Source organism: Leptonychotes weddellii, chromosome 12 (assembly GCF_054177405.1).
Source record: "Leptonychotes weddellii isolate Sample4059 chromosome 12, ASM5417740v2, whole genome shotgun sequence".
Lineage (NCBI taxonomy): Eukaryota > Metazoa > Chordata > Mammalia > Carnivora > Phocidae > Leptonychotes > Leptonychotes weddellii.
Window position 1 is genome coordinate 61,802,165 of NC_138380.1, and position 17,963 is coordinate 61,820,127.

General features: G+C 40.2%; 1 protein-coding gene across 4 annotated transcripts in view; it reads right to left on the reverse strand.

Moving 5' to 3' along the window:
• DYNC1I1 (dynein cytoplasmic 1 intermediate chain 1) overlaps positions 1 to 17,963 on the reverse strand; it is a 301,647-nt gene that overhangs the window by 110,287 nt on the left and 173,397 nt on the right. For all 4 annotated transcript variants that reach the window (XM_081800510.1, XM_081800508.1, XM_081800509.1 and 1 more), the window contains 3 exons: positions 9,528 to 9,617; positions 3,188 to 3,350; positions 902 to 1,001 (listed from right to left, as the gene is read on the reverse strand). In XM_081800510.1, coding sequence (XP_081656636.1) covers positions 902 to 1,001; positions 3,188 to 3,350; positions 9,528 to 9,617 — 353 coding nt within the window. The remainder of the gene's footprint in view (positions 1 to 901; positions 1,002 to 3,187; positions 3,351 to 9,527; positions 9,618 to 17,963) is intronic.

Here is a 17,963-nt window from a genome sequence, read left to right on the forward strand (position 1 = left end):
AGGGAACACCAGAGATGAACAAGCATGGATATAGGAAGACCAGTGAGAAGTTAGCAATACTACAGGTATAGGGTGATAAATATATGAGTGGAGAAACAGACAGTCTTAGTGACAGTCTAGGTCTGGGAGATGAGAGGGAGAAGGTTGCTAATGTTAATGATGAAAGTTCTGCGTTAGGCCATTGGGTATATTGTGATGTCTTTAACTTAGAATGCAGTAGGAAGAAAAATTCGGATTATGTGAAAAAAATGAATTCGTGATTGCAGATTCTATGAGACAGCTGAGTGGATCTGTCTGGTGTGCAAAGTGGAATTTCGGAGGGTGATAGGCAGGTGATATAAACAGGCTGCCACGTGGTGGCTGAATCCATAGAAGTGGAAGAGACGTCCCACAGAGAGCATGTTGGGAGGAAGAGTAGAGGTTGAGGGTACAACCACGGGGACCACAGTGGTGGAAGAGAAATACGAAGTTTTGGAGAAGTGTGAGAACTAGCAGAGAGTGAAGCTGTGGAACCCAGTGGAAGGATATTGTTTTTAGACTACGAGGACGTCAACTAGGCTGGATGACAAGGAAGTCAGGGCAAATGAAGGCTTAAAAACAGCCACAGGATCTGATGCATGGGAAATCACTGGTGACCTTCAGGATAGCAGTTTCACAGACAGGATGGCCTGCTCCTTGTCTGGTGCCTAGCACATGGTAGGGACTCGACGCATGTGAATAACAGCATGCAAAATTTCAACTGAAAGCTCAGTAAAATGAGAAAGAAAACCAACAGGCGTAGAAAAAAATTGTAGGCTAGTAAATATATCTAAAGTAGTGGAGAAAAACTTTTTTTTTTTTTTTTAATACAAATGCCATGAGAACACAGCCCAGTTTGTTCCATCCCAGCAATAATTCTTACCTGGAGAGACCAGTCCATACAAGTGACTACTCGATGCTTGGACCAATGCTCATCGTAGAACTGACGATTGAAAGAAAGGTTGGCTCCCGCCTGGACATCCCTAGGAGGATTTAAATATCAAAGACAAATATGATGCTTCAGAATGGGGCTTTATCTCTGCTGCTCATATTGAAAGAATGCAATGGCAAGAGCATGGCACATAAAACTGAGGCCAAAGCTTCAGTTTAGATAGTAAAGGCTAATCATAAATAAATGAACTAATGGTGGTCTCCTCTATGAAAAGCTCACCCAGGAAAGGTTTCCATGTATTACTCCAAAGCTGGTATGAAATGTCAAGTAATTTTCAGGTTCTCATCTTGACCAGTCCCTAAAGCATTTTCTTCCTCCTAGTAAGTTCTATCTTGAAGCCGAGCTCCCTAGAAATCTCCCAGCTATCAAGGGAGCACAGTACCCTTGGAGATTCTTTGATATCATACCAATATCTCCTTATCTAGCCTTAGACCAGAGATGATAGGCAAGCTTCTCTTTACCTATAATTTCTGGTTGACTGTAGTGCTGCCTCCCTGCTCAAGAGTAAGTGATAAGTTTCACCATGAGTCAGGCAGAGTGGAGGGTGCGCGACTCACCAGACGTATTAGATACTTAACATAGACCAAAACAGCATCTGGGGCTACACTTTGGTCAGCGTTTACTTGGCTGATACTCAACTGGCCACAAAACCTCCCTTGAAGAACTCTACACTGGTCATGCATTCGCTCCACAAGACTGGGTGCAAATTGAGTAACGCTCATTCTGTGCCAGCAGCTTTGGGATCTGCATAAAAAGCTGCCTACATTTCTTGGGCTTCAGTTCAGGAATTCCCCCACTCCCACTTTCCTCCTGTTCATTTCCTTCATCCCACTGACTCGCACCCTGTATCACTCGCCTTATACAGCTCTTGTTCAGATGGTGACTTGGCCCCAGACTGTTTACCTGAGCTCCGATCAGCTGACTTAGGACTTTTTTTTTTCCCCCTACTAACTCTTCCTCAAATCCATCACTGCCAACTCAGGCAAGAGGTACACACACCCAAGTAACCGCCAGGCACCCGGAGGGAAACAGGACCCAGAAAATTGACTGAGACATAGAGTAATGGCTTTTTCAAAGAAAAATAAAGCATCTCATAACATGTATGTTCAAAATATTACTGTCTCTCTGAAATAGTCTAATGATGCTGCCAACTGGTTAGAACATTTTCAGAACCCTCTTTCGAAACTGTTTTTGGAGGGTGTGTTACATTCCCTTGAGCATCCTCAATGATAATACATTGTCCTTTGAGAATTGTATTTGAATTTTAGAAATAGTAAAAAGTCAAGTCTGGTGAATAAGGCAGGTGATCTCACCTTTTCATATTGTTCTTGGCCAAAAGAAATCGGTGGCTATAAACTGGCTATATTTATTTCTTACAAAGCTCATAAAGTACCTCCTTGTATCCCCATGATGATGGTTGACTGCCCCTGCCTTTTACAATATTTACGTTACAGTCTCAGAGAAAGTCACTGGGGGTCATTTGTTTTTATTGATTACTTTTTGTTTTACCTTTAAATATATACATTTTTTAAAATATTTTATTTATTCATTTGTCAGAGAGAGGGAGAGAGAGAGCACAAGCAGGGGGAGCTGTAGGCAGAGGGAGAAGCAGGGAGCCCGATGCGGGGCTCGATCCCAGGACCCTGGGATCATGACCTGAGCTGAAGGCAGACACTTAATGACTGAGCCACCCAGATGCCCCTAAATATATCCCTGCACATGACTGTCCTACAAGACATATACACGTATGTTCACGGTATCAAAAAAAGGAGAAAGGTTGTAGTCTCTGTTAGCTCTTCCCCACATCGGTGAAGGGGTCCCATATCTCATGCTTATTTTGTTCAGCTTCCTGTTTGCTTAGACATCAAAAATAGATCTACTGGATATAATACAAATCTCCTTTGCTGCTTATAGGAATGTTTTCTCAGAGGACAATGTACGTGACTCTGCCAGTCTCTATCACCTGGACTGTTCCCCAGATATCAAGTTCAAAAGCATTTCACGGAAGCACATGATAATTACAGGGAAACATTAATCCACAAGTTATAACCAAAGCCCTTAGTCAAAGCTGTTCAGCAAGATCAACCCTGGAATTTCATCCTCCTCTGATTTGTTTGGTTTGGGATTTGCCTAGTCAATACATAAGTGAATTTAGAATCAACAATAATTTATTGCAGTGTTTTTTTTTTTTTTTTTTAATGCACACAAGAAACTAACCCATCTTTTTCCTCTAACTCTCGACCACTATAGTCAAAGAAGATGTCAGAGTCTTCTGCCAGTGCTCTTTCAATCACCCGGATTGTCCGATCAAAAAAGATGAGGAATTCCTCTGAATGAAGGATCTGCTGTTTTTCTTCCTCGGTCAGCTCTCGTGGAGGGGCTTTTTAAGTAAAAGAGATTGTTAGGAAAGAAGAAAAGGACAATTAAAACATTTCAAGAGGAATCCAACTCTTGAAAGAGATGACTTACCAAAAGAGTGAGCAGATGGTGAAATAAATCATTGTCAATATTGATTCTAAATTGCTCCTAAATTCACACCAAAGGTTTTTGCAGATGACTCCCCTAATTTTACAAAAATATTTCAGATCTGGACTAATTACTATTTCAAAGAGTCAACAAAGATTACAAATGAAAACAGACTGGTGTTTTTTAGCAACCAGTTCTGAATGTTCCCTGCTTTAGAACTGAACTTGAAAAAGAGCTCAAAGAGTACATAATAGAAAAATCTATAAAACTATGTATATTGGATATGACTGAAAGCTGCACATATGAAATAACTCAGAACTGTCTATAATATGATCTGGGTAGCATCCTTCCTCGCTCTCCTGGACACATTCATTTTATTTTAGAGGGTTATTTGGTAAGGCCAACTGGCTCTTACACAGGTTCCACTCAAAACCTGAAACGTGTCATTCCAAACCTGCTTTCCCCTGAGATATCTTCTGCTTTTAAACAAACACATGGAACAAATAAACGCTTTTATAAGACATCTCAAAATTGTTTTTATGCCTTTCTTTTCTAGCGTGATTAATCTTATTAAACTAAGTTTGAAGATACAAAATGAGGCAAAGAGAGATTAAGTAACTGGCAGTATGTCCTGGTGTCAGAGTCCCAAGTAGGTTACACAGACAATCCCTTCAGTGGCAAGGCTTACATACAATGATCGAGAAAGGATTAGGGACTCCCCCAGACTGAGAAGCCCTCAAGCACAGAAAGGGTCAGCTGAAACTTTGTGGTTCTTCAGAAGCCCCAAGCTCAACTCCCTTGCAGAGAGCATTCAGTACATGTTTGGTGCATCACTCTCTGGATGACTGGAAGCTTCTGGAATTTAAGGGACAGGAGGAGGGTGCTGCACTGCAATCAGTGCTGGAGTCCCCAGTGCAGTCTCTCACCCACGGGCTTGCCCAAACTCTTCCACAACCATCCCCATCACCATTCCTACCTGGCCACAGGGTCAGAGGACCCACATAGGTGCAGTCAGTGGTAGCATCTTGTTTTATGTTATTTGTTTCGATCAGTGGTGTCGTGAAGCCACTGGCCTACCAAATCTGAACTGGCAAGCAGAATGACTGCAGAGCCAAGGCAGTGGATCCCAAGACTTGAATGTCCATAATGTCTTCCTGCTTCTGACCTCCCCTTCCCTGCCCCAGCCCACGGTGCAGGGGTCTGGACGGACTCCAGAATCTGTGTTTGTACAAGACTAGGGTTAGGATAATGTAGTTTGTTCACACTTGGCAAAATGCTCTCCAAGGTCATATTATAACAAAACATGATTCACCTACTACATACAGCAGACGATCGTCTCCCAAAAGAGTTCGTCCCGTAGTTTGTGGTAGCCCTACACATAGTTAGAAATATTCCTTTGCTGCTGAAGCCTCTAGAGCCCTTAATATGCCAACGTGTACTGGGACGCTCCGGGAACCTCCATCGATACCTGCTGAGCAGAGGTGCCCACACTGGTCTGAGAAACGGTGAAAGTGGCAATGTGTAGATGTAAACAACAAGGACTCTACAAAACCAACCCGGAATCCAACACTGCCTTCGCCCTTCACTAACTTTGATTCTTTAATCAACTAAAGCTCTCTGAGTAGCAGTTTTTAATCAATAAAATGGGGTAATGATACCTAAACTTGAAATCTCATTTAAGGCTTAAGGATAAATATACTGGGCAAATAGTTATGCATTCAATAATTAGTAATTAAGTAGTAATTAGTCTACTTTTCTAAAACTCCCATAAATGAGGCATTTGAATTTTTTCACCCTTATGTAAGTTCAAGAAAACAGGTAACCAGGCAAAAGAAAAAAAAAAAAACCCTACAAAATGCTAGGTTCATTTTGGTTTGGTAGTACTGTTACATAAACAAACAAGCTTCACCAAACGAGGATACCATAAGGCCAAGAAGAATGTCTTATTTTAAAAGCCTTGTTCAGCCTTAGTTACTGTTGATGGATGACTTGAGACCTATCTGAAATTAAGCAGAGAAATAGGACTTTTTTCTCTTTATTCTTTTTTAAAATAATATTTAAAATATCTATTCTACTCTCTGTTTATCTTTTTGAGTTACTTATATTTCACCTGTATCTTTCCTTACAGGTCCACTACCTTGAATAAAAAATAGTATCTATGTCATTTTCTGTAATTTTTTCTTCCCTGTAGCTTATTGTCACTTTGATCTCAGCTTTCAAGACATACAACTCCTTCTCTAAGAGAAACATAAATGGCTGATCAAAGTGTATTTGCAGAGGCCAAGTTCAGGTAGGTGAAGGAGTAGCCTCTCCAGACATTATGTTTGACAATACAGTATTTGGCTTGAAATTAAACTGCTACTGAAGCAAAACAAAGGATATATTTTATATTAAGCTTTGATGTCTAACAGGGATCAAATGACATGATTTGTTAGCACAAAATAATAAGATGCATGTGCAGACAAGTACTTTTTGAAAGTCATAAACAATATTCAACTTAGAAATTAAATAGGGCCATAGTTATTTCTGATAGACCCCCAAACCTCCTGTATTTAAAATCTTTAAATTGATAAGTGTTACAATGTAATGAAAACATAATGGAGTATCCAGAACCCTGACTAAAAGCTGTATTCAGAGAAAACACCTCTCCACACACTGTATTTCATGAAAGAAAAATTGGTTGATTAATGGAATCCACAAGGTTCAAAATGCAAGCACAAATAATTAGAATCAGAACTGTATTACTTCGGAGTAGACCCCAAATTCTCCCTGATATATCTGTTTCTGCAGCTTCTCCCTATCCCCGGCACCTAATGAATTATCTTCAACATGTTCACCACATAAAAAAGTGCGAATTAATTTAATAGCAAAAGGCGTACCAGAGCAAAACGTAGGCATTGTTAATCATTGATTTTTCTTTTTAAGTTAAGCAGAAAATGTTATTATCGCAGGTCTGTTTGTTTTTGCAACACAAAACATGGAGTATTTCTGCCAAGAGCTAACAATATTTTATGCATGTAAAATGGCCTTTTTTTTTAAAAAAGAAAAATTCCTTATGAAAAGTCAAACACATGGATATAACTAACATATGATCCAAATGACAATTTTCGTACTTGCCCAAATTTACCTGAACAGTTACATTTAGCTTGAATAACAACTATGAAGACAATGTACTGAATTCATGAAATTTGAAGTTTAGAAGATGGCCTAAGTCTATGACTTTGTGGTTGCAAGATTAAAATCTAGTACACATTTTATTTTAGGGTCTATTGTTTATTCTTTTTCATTACAGAAAAGTTAATTTCTCATTTCGTATTTGAAAATACTTGTGTATGTGTCTTTATGAGGATTCTATCCTATTTGCTGTGCTTTGAGTTTTTTTTTTTTTTATTGACTTAATAGGTACTTTTCCAGTTTGTTGTTGTTTTACTCTATTTACTATATACTATATCTTTGGTTTCACATTTTGATTTTTTTTAAATACAAAATTCATAATGAAATTCACAATTCATATTAAGTATTTTATAATCTTTCCTTGAGGTCAAAAGCTATTTTAAAAATATTCATTTCAGAAATGTCTTGCCTTGTTTTCAATGATGCAGCTTTGAGTTTCGATATAAAAAATTAAATCTTTTAGCTGTTTTTCAAGGGTATATGCAAAAGACAAAAAATAAAGGAGTAAACCATGTAGCTTAAATCTTAAACCTGATTAAACAGGGACGGTGGCTCTTCTGGGAATTTTACAGTGAAATCATTTCATAAACAGGAGCAAGAAAACCAAACCAAACTAATAAAGAAGGAGGATCTCCTTCTCTGAAGTTAATGTGCATTTACAAGAGTTAGGTTTCTGTTTCTGTTGTTTTAAATCTCTAAACATGAAGATACCAGAACACTCACATGTAGAAATTGCCTAAAATTTGATTAAAAGCTAACATATACCTGTCGTTTGCACTACTCTGTTGTGGAAAAAAAGAGTGCAAACAGTAAAATAGTAAACCCTTATTTCTTGACTGTTTAGTGCATTTTGATATCACACAGGCAAAAATGTCAAAGGCTAGTGAGCACTGATTTTTTTTTTTTCCCCATCTCCCACTTACCTTTTTTTTTTAATTCCCCAAAAGGCCAGATTTCTCAAAAATGTGCTCCCTGGTTTGAAACCATGTATGTCAAGTTTCAGCCCAGAGCAAATTTTTATGGCTGAGTAATAAATCCCTGAAACTCAAGGTTCATAAGGGAAGTGCTGACACAACCCTAACTGCTCTGCAGCCGTGTGAATGGCGCCACGATTATATCTGCTGCAGATTCTTGAAAACGTTTGCAAAATACTGTCTTACTTAAAAAAAAAAAAAAAAAGCCAGAGAGAGTTTGATGCCAACATAAACATGCTTTTAACCCATTATGTGCTAATTTGCAGAAAAGCCATTAATAGAGAAAAAGGCACACGGCGCAGTAGTACACAGGAAATGTTCTTCCAACTTCTTTTTGACTTTTAACAGGACTTTAATCAATTCCATGAAGCCTGAGCAACGGTTAAAAACGAGACGGTGTTTTTGCTCCGGACTGAAGAAGGGGGCTGCCTTACTTTGCCAGAGAAGACAGTTTGGGGACTGGGGGGTGATGGGCAGGAGAGAATCTGTGCCAAGACACACAAAGACACCCTGGCTCCTTATCACCCAGCAGGGCTTAAGGATATTTTGCAAAAGGAAAACCCCTTTATGTATTTTAATAAATCCTGACTTATTTCATCTCTTGCTACACCTGTGTTAATGATATTCCATTCACCAGCTTAAAAAAAGTGTTCTTAGAATTTTAGACAAAGTCTCTTCCATCAAGTGCATTTAGAATCCCTCAGAAAACATCACTCTCGTGCCTTCTGTGGATGCTACTGTTAAAGAGGCTGAATCTACTCCCTGCCCTTAGTCGGAGCCCAGAACTTGATGGTAATCGAAATCACTCAATGCTCAAGCAGGTCAAAGTGAGCATATATGACCAATATGTACCCATTCCTATAAAAGTCCCCAGTGACAACTATGTGCCACATACTATACCAGAGACACAGGCATCTTTTGAATTTAAAAATCAAGTGAGCTTCTAATTAGACTTGTGTTGATCTATATTTGGGACACTGAGCGGGGACTATGGAAGAAGCTTTTCAATCTATGCATACTTCGTTTGTCAGTAAGAATTACAATTTCAAAGTTCTTTTATCTCCAGGGACTGAGAATCTCAAAGGGTTACAAAATTAGATTTTTAGGGAATCGGCACCTGTAGTATTTCTTGTCTTCCCTTTTCTTTTTTCTTTCTGCTTTCTTGTTTTTGAGACCCAGTGCTACAAAAGGATGATGCCATCGTGGTGAAATGTACTATATCTTTGGAGTCAACTACAAATCCTGGATACATACTGTATCTTTGGATAAGTTTTTAAACCTCTCCCTTCCTGGTTCTTTATCTGTAAAGTAGGAATAATAATAGTATCTGCTTCAAAAGGATGTTTTGAGGTGTAGATAATAATATCTCTAAAGGGCTTAGGAAAGAGTTGAGTACACAGCAAGTCCTTAATAAATGCTCATCGTTATTATCACTGGAACATGGAAAGGTTGTTCTTCATACAGACAGAGCCGTGGAAGAAAACTGTGAACAGTATAGTTAATAGTAATGATCACTGTTAATGTTTCTGTGTAGATCACATGAATAAACTTCAGAATTTATTAATGAAATAATTATAGCTGCTTCTTCCCTTTACTGTTATCATTGGGAATATACAATGCAGTGACCTAGGTAACATGACAATGGATAACAACTATCTTATTTTCTCACTATTTAGTGATAATTTTACTGGAATTGTGAGTGGACTTGTTGGTGGAATTGTGGATGGTTTCTATTTTATTGACTTCCATTGGTCAAAAGAATAAATGACTCTTGCTTTGGGGATTACAGTTTATAGTGCTAAATGTAACGTATTGAACAACCATAGAGACCTTCCACATAGGGAGTGTGCATTTAATTTCTATTTACCAGGATAGCCTCTTATGTTGGTAAACGATAATAACAATAAAATGATGACTAATTTATCTCCTATACCATACCATACCTTCCTTCACCTCCTGTTTTTGGTCTTGATTTTCCAGTTCTGAATCGTGGCCAACTTTAGGTTCTACCATTTCCTCATCTTCCTCATCCTCTAGAAAAAAAGAAAGAAAAATGCATTATTTTGTTTCCTTCAAATCAAAGCCTTTAGTTGATGGTGGGAGGTAGGGGCAAAGGGTAAAGTTCCAATCATTTAGGGCAACTTCTAAGTAAATCAGTCCTCAATGAATGCCCAAGATATATGTTCATGAATATATGAATAAATTAGCTCCAAAAGGGGCCCCTTTGAAAGTCCCCCCAAGCTGCTGAGAAAACTGCAAGAGTCAGCACCTGCTAACATCCATCTCCAGGCCCTCACCACATGGGATGTCTTGGAATTGCTTTTCTGACCTCTGAAGCTTCTTCAGAGATGACCCAGGAATAGATCTCAAAATGTTTCCACCTGGGGCACATTCTCCACAGGGAACACCTGCTGTACAGACGACTCATTTCCAATTTAATTCTCACCAAATTAATTTGTTTTTGACCTACAGGAAAGGGTTAAATACAGGTCTGACCCCAGGTCAAATGCCACTGGCAAGTAAACAACCAGGGGATAGAGCCCCCAAAGTCACTGCCCTTGGCCTGGGAGAAAGCAACCAACCCCAAATGGCATTTACACATTCAGAGCAGCTCATGCATTAATGCGAATTTAATGAGCACCAACAAATGGACCAGTCTGCTACCACCACCAGATGTTACAGTGCCCTTCCTGCCCTATGCAAATGTGTGCTCATTGTGTCTGCTCTCAACCTGCCTTTCTTAGAGGCCTCTTTCATTACAGAGCGCTTGAAATCATCAGTCACAATGTGGATGACGTAGGGGAGAGTCAAGGTGTCACAAGAAAATACAATGTATAGAAATAAAATGATATAAAAAATTAAAACTTGCTTTCACAGTTTTTTAAGTATATTATCTTCTCTCCTGAGTATTATAGTCACTGGAGGTTATTGATTTCATTGGTTCAAATGGAATTTAAAAGAAATGAATTCACTTACTCCCTGCCCATATATTCATTCATATATTCATTCATCCATCAAATATTTACAGACTTTCTGTAAGATCTCAAGTGCTGTAGATAGTCCCATTTCCATGATAATAAATCCTGAGATTTACATTGACTCAAAATTTCAGCACCAACCACTTAAAGAATGCATTATAAATGCATCCCTAAATGCCCAAATAAATATCTGTAGCCTGAAAAGCAACTCCAAAAAGTCTGACTACATTAAGCAAGTGATTTGGGGGCAGAAAAGCAACTCAAAAAATTGGGATGTGTAGAGTATGGCATTGCAATTTAGATATTAAGAAATTTTTAATGTGTATATTCATTGAAACAGTACTCCAGGTGCATGTGTAGAATGTGGAACCAACCTCATTACTTTATAACCACACTATGTACATATTAGAAAGAATGTGAAACACTTTTAAGGAAAATGGTCATTTATTATTAACACATGCAATAAAGAGTTGCACTTGAGATTCTGAAAAGAACACTGAGTTACCCTGATTTTTAGACAAATAAACCTTTAAAGTTATAAACAGCACGTCTAAGTCCTTATCCATATACAAAGATATTACCACTATTTACCCATTAAAAACGTGCTTGGAAAGTCACAAACCAAAGAGTCACGTGGCCATTATGTATCCCGATCCAAAGACCTAACACGAAGCCTTAGGAGGCACCAGCTGAAGGTAAGTCTCTTCTTCTGGTAAACTTTGGATGGAGAAGCAATCTTCAAAAGACCACTAATCTGCTAGAAAGTGGCTCTATTTCTGAACCTTCTAGAGACATTTCTTTAAATTTAATGGATTTAGCAGCAATGCCCCAGACACTTACAAAATGCAAGTAAATACAACAACTACACAGGTGATAGGGTCTGTGTTATGGATGGGACCTCCCCCCCAACCCCGCAACACCCTGAACATTTGTATGTTAAAGTCTTAATCCTTAGCATCTCAGAATGTGACATATTTGGAAATAGGGTCATTGCAGATATATTTAGTTAAGACGAGATCAGACTGGAGCAGGGTGGGCACCTAATCCAATATGACTGATATCCTTATAGACACAGACTCACACACAGGGAGAATGCCATGGGAAGCTGAAGACGACTGGCGTGATGCTTCTAGCAGCTGAAGAGTGCCCAGGATTGCCAGCAAACCATCAGAAAGTAGGGAACAGGCACAGAAGAGCATCTTCCTTACAGTGCTCAGAAGGAACCAACCTTGTCAACACCTTGATCTTGGCATGCTAGCATCCAGAACTGAGACGTTAAGTTTCTACTGCTTAAACCACCAGGACTGTAGGACTTTGCTACAGCAGCCTGAGCAAACTAACACAACCCATTAAGTGCCTTCCTTTCTAGGACCCTAGAATCTGGTGGAAGAGATACAGGAGCTCTACGATAATCATACCTAAGGCAATCATGAATGCTTTACTCGTAAAATCTGATTTATTTATCAGAACTTGGTACCATCAGCCTCATTTTCTAGGTGACGAGACAAAATAATCTGCCCCAAAGAAACTCCCAACCACATCAAACTTCAAGTTCTGTCTGGTTCTGCCCGTTTTCAGATCTAGGAGCTTTAACCATCAGGTATACTATCCCCTCCCCTGCTCAGAGCCTGACATGACCTAGAAAGGCAGCCTTGGAGAAAGGCCCACAGTAAAAGCAGGTACAGTGTTAAAGCTGCAGGGTAAGGAAGGGTTTGCATAGGCTCTTCAGGGTGGATACACCATGGCCTCAAGAAGAACGGCTCTTCTACTTCCAAGAGGCAAGTACGTGTAAGGCTCAGTTGTGGAGAAGTTAGGTTTCACATCCTCGAGAGCTAGAGATGATGGGTTGTTTTATTTATTAAGAATAAATGGCTACTACATCCATGGGCGCCTGGGTGGCTCAGTTGTTAAGCGTCTGCCTTCAGCTCAGGTCATGATCCCAGGTTCCTGGGGTCGAGTCCCACATGGGGCTCCCTGCTCAGCGAGAAGCCTGCTTCTCCCTCTCCCACTCCCCCTCCTTGTGTTCCCTCTCTCACTGTGTCTCTCTCTGTCAAATAAATAAAATCTTAAAAAAATACAGTTGACTGGGCACCTGGGTGGCTCAGTCGTTACGCGTCTGCCTTGGGCTCAGGTCATGATCCCAGGTTCCTGGGATTGAGTCCCACGTGGGTCTCCCTGCTCGGCGGGAAGCCTGCTTCTACCTCTCCCACTCCCCCTACTTGTGTTCCCTCTCTCGCTGTGTCTGTGTCAAATAAATAAACTCTTTAAAAAAAAAAAAAGAATAGGGCGCCTGGGTGGCTCAGTTGGTTAAGCGACTGCCTTCGGCTCAAGTCATGATCCTGGAGTCCCGGGATCGAGTCCCGCATCGGGCTACCTGCTCAGCAGGGAGTCTGCTTCTCCCTCTCCCGCTCCCCCCTCTTGTGCTCTTTCTCTCTCTCACTCTCTCTCTCAAATAAATAAAAATAAAAATCTTTAAAAAAAAAAACACAAAAAAAAACCCCAAAAAACAAAACAAAACAAAACAAAAGAATAAATGGCTACTGCATCCAAATTCTGTTCTCATCTTTATTTCGGAATCCACTACCCCAAGACCAGACCATTGATGCCTAATATAAAGCATTAATTCCTCTGGCTAGGCAGATTCACAAGTCGGGTTGGGAGCAGCACCTCAAGGGAAGTAATTGATCTGGGTTTGAGGCTGGAGTCTACCTCTTGCTAGCCCCTTGATTTTACATAATTTGTAGAAACTCGCTAAGGCCCTGTTTCCTCATCTTCTGAATTGGGATAATAATCCTTTCTTAAAACACAATGTTGTAAGAATAACCAAATAAAATAATTGATGTGAATTTGCTTCTTAAACCAAGAAAGTTGGGGATACCCATATGCAAAAACCTTCAAACGTTGCATTAGCTTGTATATCAACCACACATTTATTGGGCACCAGGTACTGGGAATGTGAGAGGGAAAAGAGAGACAAAAAAAAAAAAAAATCTCTGTGCTCATGGAGCTTCCATCTGAGGTGAGGGAGAGAAACCACAAACAAATAAATAAAACATATATTGTATCAGATAAGTGTTATGGAAAAAGAGAAAGCCAGAAAAGGGGATTGGGCATGCTGGTAAGGGGAGGAAGAGGTGAAATTTAAAATAGAGTGGTCAGGAAAGGCCACACTGAGGTGACAATTGAGCAAAAAATTCAAGGGGTTAAGGGTAAAGATCTTTCGGAAGACTAATAATAACAGATTCTTCCATCTCATTCTGTGGATCCAAGGGGTGTAATGGGTCAAGGTTTAAATTAACTTATTATCTGTTCCACTGATGATAGAATTGTAGAAAATAATTTTGCTTTTATCATAGCCATCTGTTTGTACATTCTCATCCTCTAGTTCTTTTTTTTTTTTTTTAAGATTTTATTTATTCATTTGAGACACAGAGATACAGAGAATGAGCATGAGCGGGGGGGGGGGGGAGGCAGAGGGAGAGGGAGAAGCAGGCTCCCCGCTAAGCCAGGAGCCCGACGTGGGGCTTGATCCCAAGACCCTGGAATCATGACCTGAGCCGAAGGCAGACGCTTAACCATCTGAGCCACCCAGGCACCCCTCTCATCCTCTAGTTCTTAAATGAAGTCGATTTCTTTATTTCGGAATTAGTCAGCTTTAAATAGTATCAAGTTCTCACCTTTTACAGATAAAAGAGTTTTTATTTTAGATATTAATTCCTGGAAGAGTCAAAATGCAACATCCTGACAGAAAGTAGTCTATAAGGGGCACCTGGGTGGCTCAGTTAGTTAAGCACCAGACTCTTGATTCCGGCTCAGGTCACAGCTCAGTGTCAGGGGATCGAGCCACGTGTTCGCCTCCATGCTCAACTCGGGCTCCAAGCTTAACGGGGAGTCTACTGGAGATTCTCTCTCTCCCTCTGCCTCTGACCCTCCCCCCCCAAATAAATAAATAAAAAAAATCTTAAAAAAAAGAAAATAGTCTATAAGGGCTTGGCTAAACCCAGGGCTAGGTTGGGGACAGCAATGTGTTGTTTTATACATGAAGTATGCGGGAAAACTGCAGGTTATCTAACTATTCAAATAGAAAATTCTTCCCCAGAGAATATGTTTTTGATGAATTAAAAAAACCCAAATACTTACTGTGTTTATAATATGTGCAAAATCCCACAATGAAATACTATGAATAACGGAGAAACCTTTTTTTTTTAAATACCTGACCTTTTAAAGAGGTTACAAAACAATTGTAGGCATTAATTTTTAGTGGCCACAGAGTTCTTTGTCTATCAGCCTTTTAAAGACACAAAGTAAGTGTTTCAGTAGATTTGTTAAGGAAATAAAACACAAGAGACTGGTTCGTTTCTCTGCATACTGATATGTTTGCCTTGCTCAGCAAAGAGAGTCTATTTTTCTTTAAGACTCTGGTTTCCTTTCTGGTGCAACTGGAATTACTTCTGTTGAAACCATTTTCAAAACAGTTAAATAACTTTAAAGAAAAGGATTTATGTAGACCCGCTACAGACTACTGATATATGAGTTGTGCCACTATTTCATACCCAGTTACATTTCCTCTGAGATTGGAGGGAAAAAAATTACCACCCACGTATGGTTTCCTGCACGAGGTCCACACGAGAAATTAAACTAGTGGCAGAAGTTAATTACCTGTCAGTCTGAGCGGCTAATTTCAAACAATGGCATCTTTTAGACACTTTATTTTATTTTTATTTTTTTTAATTTATTTATTTTTTATTCTTATGTTAATCCCCATACATTACATCATTAGTTTTAGATGAAGTGTTCCATGATTCATTGTTTGTGCATAACACCCAGTGCTCCAGGCAGAATGTGCCCTCCTCAATACCCACCACCAGGCTAACCCATCCTCCCACCCCCCTCCCCTCTAGAACCCTGTTTGTTTTTCAGAGTCCATCGTCTCTCATGGTTCGTTAGACACTTTATTTTATTTAGCCCCCGGCTTCTGCCACCAGCAGCTGCTGCATTCAGTCCTTTATAGTTGGGAAAATCTTTGGTAACCACTGTCCCCCTCTTATGATTTCCTAAAGGTCTTAAGAATGAATAGTTGCGTGTTCAGCAGCAATCACACAGGACACACTTAGCACAAGGCCTGACCCTCTGTGTGGGCTCTGGAAGGGTTGTTTGCTCTGCCAACCTGCGTTTCAGAATGAAGTCAAAACTCCAGTCCTCTGATGGTTGATCCGCTCTGATGGCCTCACAGAGCTGAGACTTTGGAAGGGGAGCGTGGTGAACGCCTGCCACTCTCTGGCTATACATCAAAACCCCTTTCTGTCTGGGGGTGCTCCTCGTAGTACTGCTGTGTTGGCGACATGCTGAACCCCTACTTTCTTCTCCTGAAGCCCCAGAGGAGACACCTTCCTGCTCCCCATCTTCCAGTGACCAGAACACAGGCAGGATCTTAGCAGTTAGACTGGATGCTCCTAACTGGGACTTTGTCTTTGGAGCCAGGAGGTGAAGCCAAGGGAAGAGTAAGGATCAATTTCTGGCAGCATGCCATGGTAGCAGCAATGTCCCAACATCCGGGCCAGATTGTTCCAGAGGTCCACAGTCTGGGCTCCCTTGGCCTCTGCTCTTTTTTAAGCCGTTCCTTCTGCCTCCTGTTGATCCTGTGAGCACCAGGTTTCCTTCCAATAAATCTCACCAGAGGTGATGTCAACACCAGATTTCCTTCCAGTGAATCCCACTGGACTTAGTGCCCGCTGCTTGCAACCAGAACCCTGAGCAACAAAGCGCGGCCCTCTGTGAAGAAAAGGGCTTGTTTTTATAAGGTCACTGTGTTCTCACTTTCCTCGGCTCTCTCAGGGCCTGCAAAACCTCAGGATAAGAGGGCCTGAGTGCCCAGCCCTCGCCCTTGCTGCCCAGCTCCTGGCTTTTCACGAGGGGGCTCTGGGCCCCAAGGGTCACCACATGGAAGCCAGCTAAGTCTGGTCAGTGGAGGAAGGCTGGGGAGCAGAAGGGGCCATTTCACGCCATCCTTCTCGATTCCAAAGGGCATCTTGCTGTTGCCAAAGTTGAAGACACAAAGCAATACTATGTGACTTTGAATCGGACAGGCTAACGACTCTAAGATGCAAAATTACTTTATGTGCCACTTAGAAAAACAATGACTGCTAATTAAACTCTAACACATCATCAATTCTAAGGTGAAAAATCGTGAATACTGGAATTGATAGAATAATTTGTGGCTTAGAAATGAAGAGAACCTGGCTTCCAAAAGATAAAAGGGATGGCAAGGACACAGAATCAGTGCTAAATCGAGCTTGTGACTGTGCTGTTGTCCTTGAACAGACCTGAGGAGATGCAAAGGCACTTTTTTGTGTTTCAGGTTTTTTTTTACATGTATTGCTTTCAACTTAAGAATAAACGCCCTAGCTATTTTTATATAATTCTATGTATAAATATTTCTGATGATGACTGTTTTTAAAACATATTTTAAATTTTTCAATAGAAAAACAAAGGAAAATAGGAACAAAGAAAAACAGAAAAATTAGGATTGATTTTCAATTTAATGACGGTATTCTTTGCAGTTCTGTCCTTGGCCTCATCTTTTCTCATATCCAATGCCACTCTGGATAATACTTGCACCCATGTCTTCCATCATCACCCATAAATTGGTATGTCCAGCCAACATATCCCTTCCAGGCTCCAGAGTCTATACTGCACATTCCAACATGAGTGGCCCATAGGCAGCTCACATTTGACATATTCCAAGCAGAACTCCTACCTTCTGTGGAGACCTACTCCTTTGATTATTCTCCATCCTGCCAAATGGTACCACCATTCACATGGGTTCACAATTGGACACTAGAATACATACCACCTTCAATTTCTCTTTGGCATCAGTGCCTGTAAGAAGGGGACTCTAAGTCCTTTCAATTTTGCACTACCAGTCTTGTTTTATATTTCTAGTAGTTTTATTTTGCTATTTAAAAAACACATCTACTACACTGTTGGTGAAAATGCAAGCTGGTGCAGCCACTCTGGAAAACAGTATGGAGGTTCCTCAAAAAGTTGAAAATAGAGCTACCATATGACCCAGGAATTGCACTACTGGGTATTTACCCCAAAGATACAAATATAGTGATCCGAAGGGGTACGTGTACCCCAATGTTTATAGCAGCAATGTCCACAATAGCCAAACTATGGAAAGAGCCAAGATGTCCATCAACAGATGAATGGATAAAGAAGATGTGGTATATATATACTATGGAATATTATGCAGCCATCAAAAAAAAAAACCCCAAAATCTTGTCATTTGCAATGACGTGGATGGAACTAGAGGGTATTATGCTAAGCAAAATAAGTCAATCAGAGAAAGACAAGTATCATATGATCTCACTGATATGAGCAATTCTTAATCTCAGGAAA